Source organism: Alnus glutinosa, chromosome 11 (assembly GCF_958979055.1).
Source record: "Alnus glutinosa chromosome 11, dhAlnGlut1.1, whole genome shotgun sequence".
Classification (NCBI taxonomy): Eukaryota; Viridiplantae; Streptophyta; class Magnoliopsida; order Fagales; family Betulaceae; genus Alnus; species Alnus glutinosa.
The window spans coordinates 23,662,351-23,683,595 of NC_084896.1; the positions used below are offsets into that span (position 1 = coordinate 23,662,351).

Below are 21,245 nucleotides of genomic sequence, written 5' to 3' on the forward strand. Positions count from 1 at the left end.
ACTGTGTATTTTTTGGGATTAGTGTGTTAAAGATTTGTATTTGTTGCCAGTTTATCTTAATGGACATTTCAATGCCGTCCCTCCTCTCTCAATTTGTCCTTTAAAAGATGGTTCTATTTGTGTTGAACCAGTAAATTACTGATATCAAGGGAACTTCATGCCAGGAGAAAGCCATGTGTGAGGCTAATAGTAATCATGAACTTTCCTTTTGCAGTATGATAAGAAGCAAAACTTAATTGATGAAACACATTTATATATTTGTCTCTCTCAATTATTTAATATACATTTTAGAGAGCAATAAACCAAAGACTAGACTTAACCAACAAAATACTTGCTGTCCTCTGCCATACCCAGAAAATACATTACGGCACTGCTGCCTCCAAACTGATGCAACTGAGGAGAGCCACAGGAGGATGACGCCGAATCTGTCGAGGAGAACGAACACCAGCCAGGCGGTGGCAAGGAAGCAGATGGGTCTAGCGATTGCTCTGAATTCTGATCACAAGGCGTAAAGGAGCACCAACCCGGCGGAGGTAAGGAAGCAGATGGACCCAGCGATTGCTCTGAATTCTGATCACTAGGTGTAAATGAGCACCAACCCGGCGGAGGCAAGGAAGCAGATGGAGCCTGCGATTGCTCTGAATTCTGATCACTAGGCGTAAAGGAGCACCAACCCGGCGGACGCAGGCCCAAGGAATGGTTCAAGGACGATGGACTGAAATCCCAAGGGCTTTTCGGAGATACCGGTGGGTCAGGAGTCGTCCCATACACAGGCTTAGAAACAAAAGGATGATTCAGAAGCATCTCGGCCGTCCACCTCTCACTGGGGTCTATTGCAAAACACTTTCTCAAGAAGTCCTTCCCATCCTCGGAGAGCCCTTCAGGTATTCCAGGCGATTGTTGGACAACCGCAAGCCGAAGTTTCAGGGCGGTCAGATTCCGATACTTCCACAGAGCAGGCTTCCCAGTAACCATCTCAACCAGAATGCAACCGAGCGACCATATGTCTAACGGTGCCCCAATCTCACCATGAGCAACTGACTCCGGCGACATGTAGAAAGGGGTGCCCCGAAAATTAAACCTCAAAAATCCCATGTCTTCATTATAGTGTCGAACTTCCTTGACAAGCCCAAAGTCGGCGATCTTAAGCCGATCATCATTTAGCTCTCCTTCACCAGGAAAGACCAAGATATTACTGGGTTTGAGATCACAGTGAACCATACCCATTTCATGCACAGAACAGAGACCCCGGAGGATCATACGCACGTAGCGGCGAATATCCCACTCGCCCAAACCCGAATCTTTCTTGATCAAATCTTCAAGCGTACCTCCCGCAGCATATTCAAGAAGCAGATTATAATTGGGTCCGTTATCGTCTTCGAAGGTGAGTGTACTCCCAAGGCAGGAAACAATCTCCGGACAACCGCGCAGTTGCGCCAACACTCTTTCCTCCAACCGGAGGGAGAAGGACTTCGCAAGAGGACACGTCTTAACGGCGATGGGTGGAGCCGTGGGGTCTGTGGGTTCGGCCAAAAACACCGTGCCGTACGTTCCCCTGCCAAGAACGCGCCGTTTGATCCACCCCATGAAAATTTGAACGGAGAAGGGTAAAGATCGAGTGAAGAGTGAGGAGTGAAAAGTGAAGAAGGAATGAATGTGTTAAGGAAACAAGCCGAAACCTGCCTCGCAAGTTTTGCCAGCTACGTACGGACTTGGGCCAATTTTTATTGGCCCGCAGATTTACCGGCACCGCCTTGTGCAACAATCCTTTTTTCCTTTCGTTTTGGAAATGTGTTGACCTAATCTCTTTAACGGTAATTTTTCTCACCAGTGTCCAACTTCGCCTTGGAAGTGTGGGCAATTACCCCATAGAGGTGGGGATAAAAAAATAGCTTAAAAAGTGGGAGTCTCCTTAAAAGAAAAGCCTATATATAGGTTATTTAAAGTAAGAAAAAAAAAGTGCATATAATTCTGTACAAATTTGGCAAAGCCTAAAAGAGGCTTTTATATTCGTAGCTCACACACTTTGGAGTTTGTACCACTATTGTTATGTTAGCACCCTTTTTTTTTTGTCTTTTTCTTTTCTTTTTCTTTTTTTGGTCTTAATTTTTTTTAGAAAAAAAATTAAATTTAGTGTTTTCTTCATGCAATATATTTAGTCTCTATATTTTTAATTTTAACAATTAGGTTTTTAGGTGGTCTTTGGGTTTCAAATAGGTTATTTTGTTTCTTCAAAAAAAAAAATATACAAAAAAAAAGGTTATTTTGTCAACCTATTGTTTAATTAATAGTATACCATGTCAAACCAATTAATTAATGCTACACAACTCTCATTTAATATGTTATATGCCAATTGTATGTGGCACATGACACAATTGGGTACTATTACATGCCACAATTTTATTTTACAATGTTGAGGTGGTCATCCCAATTAATTTATTTTTTTTCACAATGACTAATCTAAGAATTAGTTGATTTGCCATGTTAATATATATATATTTTGGACATGTCCACACAAGAAGGGGGAAGGAGATTCGAACTAATGACCTTCGCTTTATGAGGTATGATTCTCAGTCGATTGAGCTACCATTTGGGGACAATTTGCAATGTTAACATTGTGAGATAATTGTGAAATAAAAATATAGTTTCTAACATTGCTTAGAGCATCCTAGTAAACTCACCAAAATAACTATAAAATTGTTTTGGTGAGCCAAATTACTAAAAATCACAAAAAATATCCCCCATATCCTCAGCTAAATAGTGATTTTTGTTTGGCGAGTACCGTTCTCCCACCAAAAGAATAAAAAATAATAAAATATCTTCTTCATTTTATTTATTTCCTTTTCACACCCAAAAAGCAAACATTCATTTTCGTTTTTCAGCTTGGACGATTCTCTGCTCGGACGCATATGACATTTTTAAAAAAATATAACCTATAGGAAAAGATAACACGAATTACCACCTTAGGACACATTGTGATTTTCCTTTCTTTTCTCTTTCTTTTAACAAAAATAAAAATAAAAATAAAAAGTTTTTGCTACTTTTATCCATTAATTAAATGTCTATTAAATTGATTAAGCATTTTTCATCATGACTGTTGGTTTCATTACCTGGTAATCAAATTAATTTCTCGATTCATGAATTAAATCAATATTTGTAAAAATAAAATAATAATTATTGATTTTTACTATCTCATCACACAGTTGTATAAGAGTATAACTAGATTACATTACTCTTTGTATAAATGCCACTAAGTTGAAGAGAGAGAGAAAAACGCTTCTATTTTTGAATTCTGACGGCGTTTTTTGAAAAGCATCCCTCAAAAGAACAAAATAGAAAAAAGAATGCCGTTATTTTTAACATTTTCCGTTGATGGTCAACCAAAACACAAACATTTATCTATTGCGATTGCGACGCCTACATGTCAATAAAAAAACGCTGACAATTTTTTTCGTGGCTATTTTTTATTTTTTATTTTTTTATTTTAGCAATTCAGTTTTTTTGAAGTGAACTTATTCTATTAATTATTACTATCTCACCTACTATCTATTAATTTTTCACGTTTGGTTTTACATTCTTTTAAATGGATTTTAAAATTATTATTAAATTTGAGATTAATCTTATGGTAATTTTAAAAGTTACCGACCTCCAATACGCCAAAAAAAAGAAAAAAAAAAAAACTCAACAAAGATGACCTTACACTAGTGACCCAATTTGATGGTCCTCCTAATATTGTTTTATTTTTATGTTTTTAATAGTATTTTGTTTTTTTTTTAAAAAAAAAAAAGAACCCAAAACAAAAGACAGGAAAAAAAGAATTTAACAAAACCTAAATTTATTAATATAACCTTTTATGATAGGAGAGATATATGCTTAAGAGAAATGTCAGATACATTGCTACTCTTGTACTGGCAAATGTACATTTCTAATTCAAAATTCAAAAGTAATTCATATAAAATTTAATAATTATTTTTACTATCACTTTAAAAAGTATGCACTTAAGACCTAGAGAGTGTGAGAGTGACCGTAAATACACATAACCCCTTCAAACTACCACCTCATTATCAATGTCCCCCCAAACCACCAATTGTGTCAATGTCCCCTCCTAAAGTACCAAAAACTGTCAATGTCCCCCTAATGACAAAAATACCCTTCATAAAATTATTAAAATAAAATAAAAACTAAAAAAATAATTTAAAAAATATAAAATAACCAAAATTTATACAAAAATAATAATAAAAAATTAAAAACTGGTTTTTTTTTTCCTTTTTTTTTTGTTAAAACAAATTATTTTTGTAAGTTTCAGTTATTTTTTCGTTTGGTTTTTTTTTTTTTAAAAAAAAAAAATCATTCTTTTTCATTTTTTTAATTTAATAAAAAACTGGTTTTTCCTTTTTCTTTTCGTTTTTTTTTTTTAAAAAAAAAAACTTTCTTTTTCATTTTTTTTAAATTTTTTTTCGTTTTTTATTTAATTTATTTAATTTGTTTTTTTAAAAAATAATTTTTTAGTTTTTATTTTTTTTTCGAATTTATAAGGACATTTTTGTCTTATAAAAAAATTTAGAGTTATTTTTGTCTTTTTGTTGGTATTACGGGGGATATTAACATTTTTTGATAGTTTAAGGGGGACAATTGACACAATTGGTTGTTTGGGGGTATATTGACAATTGAGTAGTAGTTTGAGGGGGATATGTATATTTTTTCCCTTTATTTAATTAGTATTTTGAAATTACAAAAAAAAAATATCCTTTTTTTTAAAAAAAAAATTAATACCTAACAAAAAGCATGGAACACGTGTCATAATCTCCAGCCCAAGCCGAATGCTCTACAAATGCGCGTAGCAGGCTGGGAGCAACAATCACTCTGTATTTCTAATTTGCTCCGTATTTTGCGCTTTTGAGAAGTTCTACAACATTCTTCTTCCCGTGCATAAACAAAACCGCATTTCACTATCGGTGTTCATCGGAATCGCTGTTGTCACCCATCGTCTAAAAACGATTACAATTTCACAATCACTGGCTGGGTTCGTCGAAAGCCATTTCGTCGGAGGCTGTGGTTTCGAGGTTGGGTGAATTTTTCATCATTTTTCTTTTGAATGTTGTAAATTCTTGATTTGTGTCTCATGATTCTGGGTTTTGGCGGAAAAGGGTTTGTGATTTGTGTGGGTGATCATTTTGGATTGTGTGTGATTGATAAAAATACACTCTTTCTTCCTCTCTACACCGCCTCCCCACCCCCTTCCTCCGTAAGACCCGTCGTTTTGGCCCTCAGAGGCTACAAGCGCCTCTACATGGTCTGCATCCAAGCCGTACCGAGCCGACTCGGACACTCGGACCTTGTCAATAAATCAAGAAAATGAAACTTATTTAATTATTACACTAATTAATTAATTAATTAATTATTATTTTTATTATTAATTAGAAACTTCCGCTTCAAGTTTCCAGGGTTTTCCTCTGGAATTAAGGCCGTATAAACTTTCGAAACTTCTGCTCCAAGTTTCCAACCATCACGTTTATATCCCCAGCTACAAAGGCTTCAAAATAGTTTGATGTAGTGGCAGAATCAGAATATGCCGGAGTTTCTGTCAAACAGATGATTGATGAGGTCGTGGCTAAACAATCATCTGGAAAGTTGAGGCGGACACAAGAACCATACATTGCTCTTGCAGCTTTATCATAAGACAAGGTAACATCAACAACATTTTCAAAATTACCAAGCTAGAGCCTTTTTCCCTTTGGCTCACGAATTTCAACAACCCATTTACCCCATGTCCTCTGCCTAACACCTCTGTACTTAAATGATGAGTTCTCATAACCCCTCTTTCCTTTCATACAATTGTTCCTCTCCGCCCCCTTCTGCCCACCCTTAAGTGCCTGGTGCCCCCACCAGCTTCCCTGCTCTGGTTGCTTTTTTGTTTGGGTGTTTGGAGGTCAAATCTACTGCTACCCACCATCATTCACACGCCTCTCCACCACCTTCTCCGATTTACGCTCTTCCATTCTCTAGCCGCTAATCTTTGGCTTTGGAACAGGCTGGGTTAAGCTTGCCCATTCTATTCGAGATAACTTCTTTGAATTATTCCCAGCTATCAGTTAAATCAAACATTTGGGTAGCTTCTATGATTCTGCTATTGTGCTCTGTATTGTGCGGTTGTGGGGTTGGGCTTAGGCTTTTGTTGCAATTGATTGTTGCTTTTTTTTTTTTTCCCTTGTACAATAGTATTGAACAATCTGTGTAGAAATTTTCAAAGGTCCAGGTGCTGACTTGATGTCTCTGCCTTAGTTGTTGTAGGAAGAGGAAGTCTCGAAGTAGACAAGATGCAACTCTATCAGTTGCTAAGACCCTCGCCAAGTGAGAAGAGCATGATGCCCAGCTCGACTCTTGCAATAGTGAGACTAAATCAGTTTGTAAAGCTCCATGTGTTGGGTTGAAGAAGGGATGCATGAAAGGATAGGGAGGTCCTGAGAACTCATCATTTAAGTACAAAGGTATTAGGCAAAGAACATGGGGGTTTCTGAAATTCGTGAGCTAAAGGAAAAAAGGCTATGGCTTGGTACTTTTGAAAATGATGTTGATGGTGCCTTGTCTTATGATAAAGCTGCAAGAGCAATGTACAGTTCTCGTGCCTGCCTTAACTTTTCAGATGATTGTTCAGTCACGACCGCATCAAGCATTTGTTTGACAGCAACTCCGGCATTTTTTGATTTTGCCACTACATCAAACTGTTCTAGAGCCTCTGTAGCTGAGGATATAAATGTGTGAAGTAATAGCTTGCATGCTGCAGTCATTGAAGCTGTTGACACAGCCATCACGTTTCCAACCATTACGTTTATATCCTCAGCTACAAAGGCTTCAGAATAGTTTGATGTAGTGGCAGAATCAGAATATGCAGGAGTTTCTGTCAAACAGATGCTTGATGAGGTCGTGGCTAAACAATCATCCGGAAAGTTGAGGCGGGCACAAGAACCGTACATTTCTCTTGCAACTTTATCATAAGACAAGGCAACATCAACAGCATTTTCAAAATTACCAAGCCAGAGCCTTTTTCCCCGTTGGCTCACAAATTTCAACAACCCATTTACCCCATGTCCTCTGCCTAACACCTCTGTACTTAAATGATGAGTTCTCAGGACCTTTCTTTCCTTTCATACAATTGTTCCTCTCCACCCCCTTAAGTGCCTGGTGCCCCCACCAGCTTCCCTGCTCTGGTTGCTTTTTTGTTTGGGTGTTTGGAGGTCAGATCTACTGCTACCCACCATCATCCACATGCCTCTCCACCGCCTTCTCCGATCTACGCTCTTCCATTCTCTAGCCTCTAATCTTTGGCTTTGGAATAGGCTGGGTTAAGCTTGCCCATTCTATTCGAGATAACTTCTTTGAATTATTCCCAGCTACAGTTAAATCAAACATTTGGGTAGCTTCTATGATTCTGCTATTGTGCTCTGTATTGTGCGGTTGTGGGGTTGGGCTTAGGCTTTTGTTGCAATTGATTGTTGCTTTTTTTCTTTTTTTTTCCCTGTGCAATAGTATCGAACAATCTGTGTAGAAATTTTCAAAGATCCAGGTGCTAACTTGATGTCTCTGCCATTTATTTGTTGCAGGAAGAGGAAGTCCCGAAGTAGACAAGATGCAACTCTATCAGTTGTTGAGACTCTCGCCAAGTGGGAAAAGCATGATGCCCAACTCGACTCTTGTAATAGTCAAACTAAATCAGTTCATAAAGCTCCATGTGTTGAGTCGAAGAAGGGATGTATGAAAGGAAATGGAGGTCCTGAGAACTCATCATTTAAGTACACAATTATTAGGCAGAGGACATGGTTGCTAAAATTCGTGAGCCAAAGGGAAAAATGCTATGGCTTGGTACTTTTGAAAATGCTGTTGATGCTGCCTTGTCTTATGATAAAGTTGCAAGAGCAATGTACAGTTCTTGTGCCCGCCTTAACTTTTCGGATGATTGTTCAGTAACGACCGCATCAAGCATCTATTTGACAGCAACTACGGCATTTTTTGATTCTGTCACTACATCAAACTGTTCTAGAGCCTCTGTAGCTGCGGATATAAATGTGAGAAATAATAGTTTGCATGCTGCAGTCATTGAAGCTGTTGAAGAAGAATTGATGGCATTTCAAAGTGTTTTTGGGATGACAGACAAGAGTATTCTATGAATGAAATGTTTTCTTTGGAGGAAGTTGACGCCTCTTTGACACTAGTCCTCTCCCTGATATTGAATCGGTGTTGGCTAATGATGCTGGTCAGCTTTGGTTCTCTGCCATTGAGATTCTGAATGATATGGCAGCAGACACCTTCAAGAGTTGATAGGTTTTGAGTTATAAATAGGCAGAGGAGTATTAGAATTATTAGATGATTTATCAGATTTCTCATTTTGAGTTGAGGGGATAATGGATGTTAGATAGGAGGCAGACTTGGATTCTTTTTTGGCTGACTGAGCTAATTCTTTAAGGGTTTTAGATTGGGAAATTAGTTTTATTATATTTTTTGTGTAACAATTATACCACTTTAGGATACACAATCTTCAATTGAATATTAAACAAAGTTTATTTTTGATATACTGCATAATTTTTTTGTCTGGGAATCTTTCGTTCTTCAGCTCTCTTCCTACTTCACCTTCATTTTTTTAATTAGCTTGAGATATTTTCAGTGTGGGGCCTATGCTGAATTCACTGAGGTTTGAATTTTTTTGATATGGATGTTACCTGCTTGTGGGACAAGAACCTAATGGGTGGGTAATGGGTTGGGCCATTTATTTTGCCAATTTTCAATAAATTTTAGGTTGCATTGTATTAATTGTATTTTGAATTTTTGTTAGGCAGTTCCACCTTTTTTCCTTTTTTTTTTTTTTTTTTTTTTTTTTTTTTGTATATTTTACTTGATTTACTCTTCTCCTTCACCTTTGCCCTTGTACTTGCTTAGTAAAAAAATAAATAAATAAAATAAAAGCCATCCATAAAAGCTTGGCAGTGTTGGCGTGTTGCTAAGGGAATTATATAGTTTTTAAGTTCCTTTTTACTTGAATTAAAAAAAGAAAGAAAAAGAAGAAAGAAATCAAATCAACAAGTCTCTTACACTTAGTCCAATCTAATCTAATTACGGTCGCCGCCAATGTTGGGGTCAAACTTTGAATATCCTTTTGAAAAGATTTCTATATTAAAATACAAGTGGACTTTACCTATTAGCCCCCCACCCCACGCTGCCTTTCTTTGACAATTACTGCAAATCATTTTGCACACTTTCCTTCTTCATCACTTTGTGTTAATAAAATAAGAAAGGAAAATGTTAAATTTACAACACCAATATAACAATTGTACAATAATCTCTCACATGAGAATGGACCTCACACACTGGAACCCACCTTCATGTGAGTGGTTGTTGTGCAGTTATTGTGATGGTGTAGTGTAAGAATCAAATCCCAAATAAGAAAGGCAAGAGATATTAAATTTGTTATTAAGAGATGAATATTTAGATTATGTGTAGTTTATTTATTAGAGATGATTAAAATAATTAATAAAAATAAATATTACGGGTGCTAATAAATAAGTTTCACATTATTTTAGTACTTATCTCTTAGTAAAATATTTAATACCTCTAGCATTTTTTATATCTATGTTCATTTTGTGTCAATCTAATAATGATGTGGCTTTTAAAATCATAATTTAATTAAAATTCAATAATAATTAATTACAAGTCCAGCGGTGATTTTAAAAGTCGCATCATTATTAGAGGGATACAAGAGAGAGATGAGTATGATGTCTATAATTACTCGTCAAACGAAACCCCTCAACCCTGACACATCGTGTTTAACTAAATGGGTGACACAACACATCTCATAACTGTTTCAATAAACAAATTGTGTTGGGTTGACATGAATACAACATGTTTAAGCCTATTTCCAACCTACTTAAAAATGTAGTATATCTAACATTATTTGTTAATATATTGAGTTTATGCAAATACTTGATCTAATCTAATTAACACAATTTGACATCTTATAAGCATAAATTATATCAATTACACACATTTACAATTAAATTTGTAACAAAATTAATATGATAATCATAATTTGTTATTTAATTATGTAGATTACGCAGATTAAACAGAATAATACTCAATTCACACTTCTTCTTTTTTCTTTTTTAATCTTTCCAACCCTATTAAGGCTATTATAATTAATTAAAGCCTAGCCCTCTATTTTGTTTTTTATTATTATTATTATTATTTTCTGGCGGAATCTGTGAGGCGTGGAAAATCATTGCGGTTGGTAAAATGCACTCATTCAGAAGCATAGGTTTCCAGTTTCCAGTTTCCTGTCCACCGGTTCCCAAAAAAGTCAGGCCAGTTTTCCCCATGTGGGAGCCCACGCCAGCAACGCGGAAAGCGTGGCACTCACTCACGACCGACGCGTGACTTTTCCCCCTCCCCTTCCATTGGCCTGCACAGCTGCACTGGTCTGAAACAGTAAAGCTTTGAAACATCATATGCATTTGACTTGACTCACTCACCCCCCTCTCCACAATCTTCCTTTCGCTTCACATACACAAGACAAAAGCAAAACACAAACACAAAAACTCAACAAATTTTTGTTGTTTCTTCACAAGCATACCCTCAAACACATAGCGCTCCGTGGTCTGAAATGGCTTCTCTTCCTCTTTTCTCTGTCCTTTTTACCTTTCTTCTCTCTCTCGCGCCCGCCTTCTCAACCAACTCTGAAGGTACTTTTTTTTTTTTTTCTTCTCTTTAGGGTTTCAAGTTTCCTTCCTTTTTGTTCCGTATGGGTTCCTGTTTGGTTGCTTGGAAACCCCAGGAAAAAGAGGAAGAAAAATCCTTTGAAATCTTTGGATTTTCTGTTTGGGGTTTCCATTTTTTCTCTTACGGAAAAGAATATGCTGACTCTGAGCTTCAAATTTCAATTTCTATAAATTTTCTAGGGTTGTGTTTCATAGTTGCTAATGGTTTCTGCGTTCAGGAAATGCTTTGCATGCTTTGAGAAGCAGGCTTTCTGACCCCACCAACGTGCTGCAGAGCTGGGACCCGACGCTGGTTAATCCCTGCACCTGGTTTCATGTCACCTGCGACTCCAACAACCATGTGATTCGCCTGTAAGATTCCCTCTTTTAAAGTTAATTTTGAGTTCTACAAATTATTTATTTACCCTTTTTTTGGGTCTTTATTTTTATTCTTATGATTTTTCTTGATTTAATGTTTTCTTGTTCATTCCTACAATTGATTTCCTTTGCTTTGAATTTCAGGGATTTGGGCAATTCTAATATCTCTGGGACTTTAGGTTCTGAACTCGGCGAGCTCAAGCATCTGCAGTACTTGTATTGCTCTTTTCTTTCAGCATTTACACAAGTTGTTTTACATTTTCCGTTTGTGCTGTTTTTGGTCATCGAGAAAAACGAACAAAAAACAGAAGAAATTCAGATTTTTGAATCTTATGTATCATATTATTTTGCTTTTTGAGGGTGTTAGCTCACCTCACATGATTAAGATTGTTGGAACCAGATTAGCAAAAAGAACATATTTAGAATATCATACCAATTTTTCCTTGGCTTAATATAATTATGAAGTGATTGCCTAATTGGGTGTCAAATTCTTTAATGGGTTGCAGGGAGCTTTATAGGAATGACATAACAGGGAAAATCCCAAAAGAGTTGGGTAATTTGAAAAACCTTGTTAGTATGGATTTGTATGAAAACAGATTTGAAGGAGAGATCCCAAAATCTTTGGCCAAATTGAAGTCACTCAGATTTCTGTAAGTATTTGTATCTTTTCATTGACTAGCTGGAAGATTTTGAACTTCCACAAGTTACATTTGGCATGGAATTTTGGATTTGATGTGGTCGAACCTATGATTCAGACGGCTAAACAACAACAAGCTAGCAGGATCAATCCCAAGGGAACTCACCGGCCTCTCTAACCTCAAAGTTTTGTAAGTTTGATTCTGGAAAAAGATTGAAGAAAAGAGTTCATTTTCATTCTTGAAAATTTGTTTCTGATGGTATTATAATCTTGCAGGGATGTCTCGAACAATAACCTCTGCGGAACAATTCCGGTCGATGGCCCTTTCTCGACCTTCCCAATGGAAAGGTACCTCCTATCACTCCCTTTATTAGTTTATTTGGCCCTGTCAGTTATATTTACCAAATTTGGCAACCAATTATGGACTTTGAAAAAGAATTTTGGAAATTTTATGCATCCCAGCAATCTTTACTTTCTTTTTCTGTCATTTCAAAGTTTTACCAATCTTACTCAACAAAAGATCATGCAAAGAAATTTACTGAAAAAAGCATGTCATAGTCCAGAATGTAGAGTTGGATTCACATTAATCTTCTGTGAAAGATGCTTTAACTGTATATGGCTCCTGGTATTGTTACAGTTTTGAGCACAACAGACTCAATGGCCCGGAGCTGAAGGGACTGGTGCCCTATGACTTCGGATGCTGAAGCAAGCTAAGCTAGCACGCCGATCCTCCTCTGCAGACTGTAATACTAGAACTTTATTGTATGATGAAGTAGCTGCGTAGAATGCATTACTATATCATGTATTTGAGAACGGCACACAGTTAATGTGTTGGTTGAAGATTAATGAAAGCAAGCAAATAAGATGATTGTGCAATTGAAAGACTCATTCAACTTCTGAATTAGCTGATTCTTATGCATACGATCAAGATCTCCCTCCCTCATAGTTGGATAGATTTCCTCACGCAAACGGTATAAGAAGGTTGGCATTAGACAATAGACATGACTTTCCCAGGAATGGGTCTTTGGTCCCTAAGTCCTAACACAGATGAAGAGAGCAATGATCAAGTACTTCTGTATCTATGGTCAATCAGGTTTTCAAACAGATACCAATCAACCTCATCTATTGCTACCCATGCAATAGGATATTGATAATCCATGGAAGCTAATATTTTGAGCATGGATTGCAAAGGGTTCAGCAATTGTACATGATAAACCTAGTTGATGAAGAAACTGAAATTAGTAGCAGCTAGGGGTTACCTTTTTCTTGTGATTCTTTACTGTCTTTGATTGTTTTTTGGAGATGTGGCTTACAGCTTTACTTGCCTGAGCATTTGATGATGTCCCCAATCCCAATCCTCCATTATGCTTCTGAGCCATAAAGTTGTTCCCATTAAAAAACCATCATCTAACCCAATTGCTGCCCTGACGCTCGACAGTAATATTTGCTTTTGTGCGATCCATATTAACTTCCACTCTTATAGCCATTATAGCCGTATCAAAACCACACTAATAGCTAGTATAATTTATTCTAACTAGATTCCTTGACATTTCTTTCAGAAGTTAGTACAATTTATTCTAACTAGATTTCTTGACATTTCTTTCAGAAATTAGATTGCATGTATATATTTCTGAGCAGCTATGGAGAAAATTTTAAGGAAAATTTCACTTTTAACCGTCGATCTTTCATCACTTTTACAATTAAGTACTCAAATTTTAAAAAGTGTCAATTTAGAGTATTCATCTTTCAATTTTTTTTTCAATTGCAACTTCTGTTATAATCTTTGTTAAATCCTTTCAAAATTTTCAAAATACTCATTTTCTTGGAAAAAAAAAAAAAAGAAAAAAAAAGAAATTTAAGAATTTAGATGTTGGTCAGACTTTAACGGAATTTGCACAAATACTCATGCTTGAATCTTTAAAATACATATATATAACACGAGTATTTTGAGAATTTTGAAATGATTTAACGGAAAATTCTAACGGATGGTATAAATTTTTGAAAAAAATTGAAAGATAAATACCTTAAATTAACACTTTTTAAGGTTTGAGTACTTAATTTGCAACCGTGATAAAATGTTATGAGTTATAAGTGAAATTTTCTTATATTTTATTTTGATCAATATTTTTCTCTTGTTGCTGTAAATAAATCTTAGTTGTGTTGTATATTTTTGGTCAGAAGAAATCATACTCTGGGTGTCTTCAGGAGTATATGCCATAATTTATTTATTTATTTTTTTCATAAAATACCTTGGTTCTTTTTGAACAATTTCCAGCCTTGTGCCTCCTTGATAAACATAAACATAAGATATATCTCTGTATATATGACAAGTTTTTAAATCAGCTGGTTGGATCATAAGTATACTTCTGAATTTGCAAAGCTTTTACTTCTTCAACAGTCTGGTGCTTTGTCTTTTTTAATATTTTCAGCATCCTACGTTGCGTAAATAGCATAAGTATCACATGCGATACAATGCCAAGTCATAGGATATGTTGAGTTGGCTTAAATATGTTACATATGGGACAAATGTCAAGTTTTTAAGAACACTATCGGAGATCTCCGTTAAAAAAAATGAATAGAAATTGAACGGAAGGACTAAGTCAATATTTCGATTTACGAGAGGTACTACATGTGATACTTTTTGAAATTGAGATAGTCGTTTTATAATTGCCTTTAGGCCCCTTACCACATATACTAAAAAAGCATTTAACCTTTTAAATTATAGCTATCTTTTTTTTTGAACGCATATCAAATCTATTCACCAAATTACAGTCTAGAGACAGCAAGGTCTGTACAAACAACATCAGAAATGAATAAAGGCATCTCCTCTAACCAAGTCCTAGAAAAAGCACTTAGATAAAAGTCTCCTTAGCAATCACATGGGCAACACAGTTAGATTATCTGCAGCAATGAGCCCAAGAACAAGAAGAAAAGCACCTCAGCTCTTGCTTAATAGCATCCACAAAGTGACCAATACGTGCATGAAGAGGATGATGAGCATGTATTTCTTGGATCACCTGTAAAGCATTAACTTCAAAAATGATATTTTTAAAGCCTGCTTTCACACTTAGAACTTGACCCTCGAAATTTCTAATAACACACCACAATCCAATGAAACCGGTCCTTTTATTAAGAGAGGCGTCCCAATTAACCTTAAAAAATCCAGTACTTTCAAGATTTGCTACTGATTCCACGTGTTTTCACCATTTAAGACCACAACATCGGAGAAGCCAGAAGAAATTCATCAGAAGCCAGAAGAAATTCATCAAAAGCCTTAAGAGGCTTCTGAATGTTTCCGCTTAGTTGTTTCAAGTTTCAACGCAACGTGTGGAAAAGGTGCACGTGGAGTGAAAAGGAAGGTCCTGCGGCCTGCCGAACACGTGTAAAGAAAGCGACGGTAGAGATGAACTCCTGGACAATTTTTATTTTTGATGTCATTGGGCACGGAGGCAAGGACTTTTCAAAGCGGACGGCATGTACGAGACGCCACATGTACTCGTAATCGCTGCATTACCAGAGATAGCATACTCGCTCGCTGCTTCTTACACGTGTTTCTTTTTCTTTTACTTTATATTTTTTTCTCTCTCTTTTCCTATTCCACGATAATAAACTTTAAATTAAAATATATTCCATAAAGTATAATATAGAGCAAGGATAAAATAAGCAGTATGAAATGACGCTTTTGCATAAGGATAATATCTATATTTTATTAGTATATCCATCTTTCTATTCATAACACTTTTTTTTTTTTTTGTCAAATTATTGAAAAGGTTTGGAATATTACAGTTTTTACTATAAACCTCTTCACAAAACTTATATAACAATCTACATTTGATGGAAATGAGTATGTGTCAGTTTACATTTTAATAATTGATGTGGTAAGTGTTATATAAACTGACATAACAATTTATAAACATAATAAATGTCATATAGATTAGCACGTGGTAGTCCATATTTAGTAGCTAACATGTGAACCACCGTGTCAATTTTGTAAGAAACTTGTAGTACTCATTGAGCGATCCAAATTAGTAATTAATGATTTTTTTTAGCTCAAGTTTAGTTGCAGTCCACATTTTAGTGGCTGACATGACAAATGTTACGTGGATTGCTACATCAATTTATAATGGACTTATAGTAAAAGTTGTTGTACCTATTACAACACTCTTGATCAATAATTAATAAAAAATGTAAAACTATCTCTACTCAAAAAAGAAAGGAAGAAAAAAAATTGATTAAACCCCTACATTATAAGTTGCTTTCAAATAAAAAATATATGCAATATTAAATTCATAAAATTCTAAGTATTATAAGTATTGATTTTTCAATAGAAAGCTCTGTTTGTTAATGTGTTTTAGAGGTTTTTTTTATTTTTGAGTTTGAAAAAATGTCCAGATATAACCTAACGGTGAAAATTGTTTTTGTGTATTTAAGAGTATTTTGTGTTTGAATTATTTATAAAGATAATAAAGATAAAAGAACAAAAAAATTCCTCACTTTCTTCGCTCATCAATCATCATGACAAACAATTGCCTTTAAAAAAAAACCACCAAAATTTTCTAAGTAGTGGGAAGCGAGTAGCAAGTCCATTTCATAGTCGAGGAAAAGCACTTCATAAAAACACTTAACAAATTTCCCACCAACGGATCCTTCCAGTATATATATATAGAGAGCTCATAGTACGTCTCTCGTGAATTCCTTTCCTCCTAACTAAAACCCCCAACTCTCTCGCAAAGACCCGACCCACCATAATGAGCGCCGCTTTCCGGAGAAACGGCATTCCCCGCCTGTTACAGAGGCACTCGACCACCCACATCACCGACCCGATCCGAGCTCCGATCTTGCGCACCAAAACGACGCCGTCAAGAGCCTATTTCCGGCTATCCGATGTCCTCAGGAGAGCGCGAGAGTACGAGATCTCGCCGTCTCTGTTCTCTTCTTCGACTTCGTCGTTTTCGAAGGTCGGGTTCGTGGGGTGGTACTTGGGGATGGTGAAGACCTGGCCGGTCTTGACAAAGAGTGTAACCTCGGGGCTTATTTACACAGCCGCTGACCTCTCCTCTCAGGTAGTTAACGGAAAAACCGTGGGTATTTTTTTTTTTTTTTCATGTTTGTTTTGGGAAGTGTAGTATCTGTTTGGTTGTCGAGAAAATGGAAGGAAAATGAAAGAAAATACTTTTCGGTCAGTTTGTTGGTGGGGCTGGAGAATGTGTTGGGGGGGAAAGCATGTTGGTCAGATTGTTTTCTAGTAATTTCATGTTATAGAAAATGTATCATTTTAGCATCAAAATGAACCTTAAAGAGTATTTATTTTATTGAGATTGTTATTGTTTCTGAAATGGATTATTCGCCAAGAAGGTCAAAGCCTTGAAAATGTAAATATTTGAACTTGACTAGTCAAATATCTGTTCATTCGGGCAATTTGTGTTTCTACCATACCTAAATTGTGAGAATTTGAGTCGTAAAATCCTCACCTTGGAGCACTGCTGCTTCTGGTTCTTTGTATTTGTCTCCTGGTTTTCCCTTGTGAAATGAAAGGAAAAAAAGGGTAGAAGTAATGTGTGTATTGTGTAATGTCAGTTGTGTTTCTTTGCATGAAACTTTTAAGCAAATGGAGATGCTTTATATACAGCTTCTCTTAAGATTTTTTAGTAGAGAAACTTGGAGGCAGATTCTCTATCATAGAGGATGCTCTGACCTTTAACTATTATATGCATACATACTATTTATATTTTAATACCCTAGCAGCTTGCTTGCACTCGTAGGTTGCTTCCAAATATCTCTTTCTTAATAATGTTAAATAGCATGCATGTCTTGCAGGCATCTAAATGAATTTGGGTTATTAGGTTTAGCTCTCTGCCATCTCTGTCTCTGTCTCTCTCTTTTCAAGATTGACCTTGGCAAACTGTTGTCTAGCTCTTGGCCATTAGCTATGAGCATCAAGCTTCTCTTTTCAGAAGGTCTTATGAACAATTTTCATTTTTTGTTTGTTTGTTTTCTTTCTTCATTTATAATTTTCGTTTTGTTGAGTTGGTTTTGTCTTTCAATTTTGTCAAGCTATGCATACCAAATAAAACCTTTGTAATTCCAATTCTTGCCATTCCTGCTTCTCTTGAACAACACCGTCTTGCTTCAAGTAAAATACAAAAGAGACTATTGCTATACAGCCAATATTAATTAGATATTGCTGGTTGAAATGAATTGCTATCTTGATGGTTTCCAGCTTCTATTTCTTTTCCATTATTCTTACTTATGTGTTTTGTGGGTGAATATATTTTCTTTATATGTTTGATTCAACCAGTTATTTACATAATACAATGTCATCTGCTTTTAGTCTGAATTGGTGAGTGCTCATATGTGTTTGTAGCAGGTCTATTATGTGTGTGTATACTTAGTCGTGCTTGTCTATTATGAGTTAAATGCTTTTATGAGTTGTTTTCTTCTACTATCTTTATATGGGGTTTTCCTATCAACTTTTCTTCAGACAATTGCATTGTCATCTTCAGAATCTTATGATTTTGTAAGGGCATTACGCATGGCTGGATATGGGATGCTAATTTTAGGACCATCGCTGCATTTTTGGTTCAACTTCGTGTCAAAGCTCTTTCCAAAGCGAGATCTATTCTCAACATTGAAGAAAATGGTCATGGGGCAGACAATATATGGACCTGCAATGACTGTCGTTTTCTTCTCTACAAATGCATTTTTACAAGGTATACATGATTCTTTACTCGTTAAAATCTTTCTGATGAATATTGCTTTTCATTATTGTATGTGCACTATTCTCATGATTTCAGTGAAAATTACTTCATTGTTTATATGGCTTTATGTTCCAAAGTTGATATAAACTATCTGATTAGCAAAGAACAAAAATCAGTTGAACTCAAGACCCACTCCTCTGAGTATGAGTGAGACTTAATTAGAGGAAGTTGATGGTGGAAAAGATCCAAGTTTTGTCGTGTTGCATTTTGATGTTTGGGTTAGAACTTTTGATAGTGGAATGTATCCTGTTTGTAATAAGACATTTTGCATATAAGTTTGTCTTATTCAAGAAAATTCTTCACCACCGATCAAGATAAAGATCTATCCTTTTTTAGACTAACAGTTGATATTGTGCCCAAAAATTTCATGTGTCGACATCATTTTCTTTTTTTAATTTAAGAGCATATAGTGTCTTAAGTGGTTTCTTGGATGACCAAACGCAGGTGAAAACACGACAGAGATTGTTGCCCGATTAAAGCGAGACTTGCTGCCTACATTTATCAACGGCATCATGTATTGGCCCATATGCGATTTTATCACATTCAGATTCACCCCCGTCCATTTACAAGTACGTGTTTCTTTTCATTTTCTTCTTTTTCCTTTCCCCTCTTTTGTGTGTTTTGCATGTATGTCTGCCTACGACATGAATGGCATCACCTAGGTTAGAGTTGGTGACTTATAATCTGATCATTTTGCACATATGATGCTATCACATACATCTGGTTATTAACTTGTGAATGTGGTCCTTGGTGTTTTAATTTTGACAGCCATTGGTGAGCAATTCGTTTTCATATCTGTGGACTGTGTATATGACATACATGGCAAACCTAGAGAAAGCAAGCCCAAATCCTAGCAGATTGACTCAATAGTGTCGATTCATTTTACTCATCCGAAGATACAGATCTTACTTTTGACTGCACAGCCTTTAGGCAGAGGTTGCAAGTTTGGTTTATCTAGGTGTCTTTCCAGGAATTCAGACGGATGTCCACAGCAGAACCGTGGTGAAGCAGAATATAAATGAAATTGCGGCAACCATGTTTGGTTCACGTTTTTGTGGTACTTTTAATTCATTTATAAAGGAATGATGTAGTTTATATTCTTTTACAGACTTTGAAGCAGAATATAAAGGAATGATCTCATTTCGTTATATATCCTTGTTTGTAACTATTCTACAAAGATCTTTAGATGTGAATTTATGATGTGAATCTTAGTCTAAATAGGTTGTTGAGAGCAGAAGTCAAAGAAGGTATTCAAAAAAAGAAAAAGAAAAAAGAAAGCAAATGCTGACTGTAAAAGACTGAAATTCTTCCAATTAATTCAAACGTACCAACTCTAATAGAGCTTGCTGAATAAATAATACATCGACAACAATCCAAAAAGAAAAATAGAATCCCTTGAACTGAGAAAAATACTTCTAAAGGTAAGGATATACTAAATATCAAGAATATAAATTAAAGAAATTTGTTTTGGAGAAATATTATGGTGTGAAAGGTTGTAATGGATCAGAATCGCTACAATTATTTGTTTGAATTGTTTACAATTCATGCAAATGATTGTTAGAGACCACTTTTATGACCTACATGACCGGATAAATAGTTGGACAATCTAATTTTTTATTTAGTCAAGTGGGTCTCACGAGTGATTTCTCACAATCATCCGTTCGAATTTTCTACAATACGGACAAATAATTGTAGACGATCCTCATTCAGTTGTAATCGTGTAGAACTTATTTTCGTTCTTGATGAAAGATTGCATCTGACTCTAGGGAATCTTGTTTGCAAAGCTTGTCCAGACGAGGTTTGCAAATGAGTGATTCTGCTTCCAAAATTAGCTCAAGCAAAATTGCTCATTTGCAACGTCGTCCGAACAGGGTCTGCAAATGAGTGAACCTGCCTCAATCATCAGTTTGGCTCGTTTGCAAATCTGTCGAACCATATTTGCTCGACACAGGTTATAGCTGAGTAAATATGCCTTCTATTCTCAGTTTGGGACCGTGCCACATCAGATACAATAATGGTAAACAAAAAGAATTTGTATGAACATTACCAACAGAAGGGAAAATTGGCAAATATTTGACAAGCATGAACTGGCTTATTATATAATCTATAAAATGTTGTAGAACATGACAGTAAGTGTGTTGTTTTACTTGTTTATGCGTGCAGGAGCCACACTGCCCTTTTTAGTCCCCAAGAGATTGTAGAGAGAAATCAGGATTTAAAGCCATTGATCAGGATAATCACTATACTTAAGATCAGATGATGACATTCCATGCTAGGATAGGTAATAAGTTAGCTACATTCTCTCTCACATAGATAATTTGGAGGGGGAAAATTTAGCAACCTGTACTGAAATGGATCATAAACTCATCATAAGCTTCTAAGCAAATGCAGAAACTTGCACTTGTAGATACATAAAAAGAGCAATTGTGAAATTGTGAAAGCTACACTTGCCAAGTTTTAGCACATGACGAGTGCAGCCTTCCGACATTAATTATCGAAAGATAATCAGAATGCAAAATAATAAAATAAAGTAAGAAAAGATCTCACAATGCTATAAAATCACTCATGACAATGACTTAATGTCAAACCGGTAGGGTTAGATTCGAACTGATTTGAGTCGAGTCGAGTATTGAATGTTCAAGCTTAGCTCATTTAATTTTATTTCGAACATGAGTCGAATTCGAACTTATCACCGAGCTAGATATTCTGTTCAAACTTGTCTCGTTTAAT

The 21,245-nt window shown here is 35.7% G+C and overlaps 3 protein-coding genes and 1 long non-coding RNA gene across 4 annotated transcripts; 3 read left to right on the forward strand and 1 right to left on the reverse strand.

Annotated features, from left to right (window-relative positions):
* Positions 1-233: 233 nt before the first annotated feature.
* Positions 234-1,777, reverse strand: LOC133882430 (mitogen-activated protein kinase kinase kinase 20-like). Its single transcript, XM_062321608.1, has one exon. The coding sequence runs from the start codon at positions 1,585-1,587 to the stop codon at positions 316-318; it is 1,272 nt and encodes a 423-aa protein (XP_062177592.1). The 5' UTR covers positions 1,588-1,777; the 3' UTR covers positions 234-315.
* Positions 1,778-4,875: 3,098 nt separating this feature from the next.
* On the forward strand, positions 4,876-8,565 carry LOC133882188 (uncharacterized). The gene is made up of 3 exons (XR_009902639.1): positions 4,876-5,063; positions 6,283-7,414; positions 7,602-8,565. It is a non-coding gene; the product is annotated as an uncharacterized LOC133882188 (long non-coding RNA).
* Positions 8,566-10,371: 1,806 nt separating this feature from the next.
* LOC133882477 (leucine-rich repeat protein 2-like) lies at positions 10,372-12,633 on the forward strand. Its single transcript, XM_062321665.1, has 7 exons — positions 10,372-10,727; positions 10,982-11,114; positions 11,265-11,336; positions 11,627-11,770; positions 11,876-11,947; positions 12,034-12,105; positions 12,395-12,633. Exons 1-7 carry the CDS (start codon positions 10,649-10,651, stop codon positions 12,459-12,461), a joined length of 639 nt encoding a protein of 212 aa, XP_062177649.1. The 5' UTR covers positions 10,372-10,648; the 3' UTR covers positions 12,462-12,633.
* Positions 12,634-16,435: 3,802 nt separating this feature from the next.
* On the forward strand, positions 16,436-19,663 carry LOC133880871 (uncharacterized). Its single transcript, XM_062319828.1, has 4 exons — positions 16,436-16,820; positions 18,239-18,467; positions 18,960-19,084; positions 19,284-19,663. Exons 1-4 carry the CDS (start codon positions 16,506-16,508, stop codon positions 19,383-19,385), a joined length of 771 nt encoding a protein of 256 aa, XP_062175812.1. The 5' UTR covers positions 16,436-16,505; the 3' UTR covers positions 19,386-19,663.
* Positions 19,664-21,245: the final 1,582 nt, after the last annotated feature.

Coding starts and splice junctions, on each gene's coding strand:
- LOC133882430 (XM_062321608.1), bottom strand. CDS start 1,587: ATGGGGTGGATCAAACGGCGCGTTCTTGGCAGGGGAACGTACGGCACG.
- LOC133882477 (XM_062321665.1), top strand. CDS start 10,649: ATGGCTTCTCTTCCTCTTTTCTCTGTCCTTTTTACCTTTCTTCTCTCT. Junction 11,115..11,264: donor AACAACCATGTGATTCGCCT/GTAAGATTCCCT, acceptor TTTGAATTTCAG/GGATTTGGGCAATTCTAATA. Junction 11,771..11,875: donor TTGAAGTCACTCAGATTTCT/GTAAGTATTTGT, acceptor CCTATGATTCAG/ACGGCTAAACAACAACAAGC.
- LOC133880871 (XM_062319828.1), top strand. CDS start 16,506: ATGAGCGCCGCTTTCCGGAGAAACGGCATTCCCCGCCTGTTACAGAGG. Junction 18,468..18,959: donor TACAAATGCATTTTTACAAG/GTATACATGATT, acceptor GACCAAACGCAG/GTGAAAACACGACAGAGATT. Junction 19,085..19,283: donor TCACCCCCGTCCATTTACAA/GTACGTGTTTCT, acceptor TAATTTTGACAG/CCATTGGTGAGCAATTCGTT.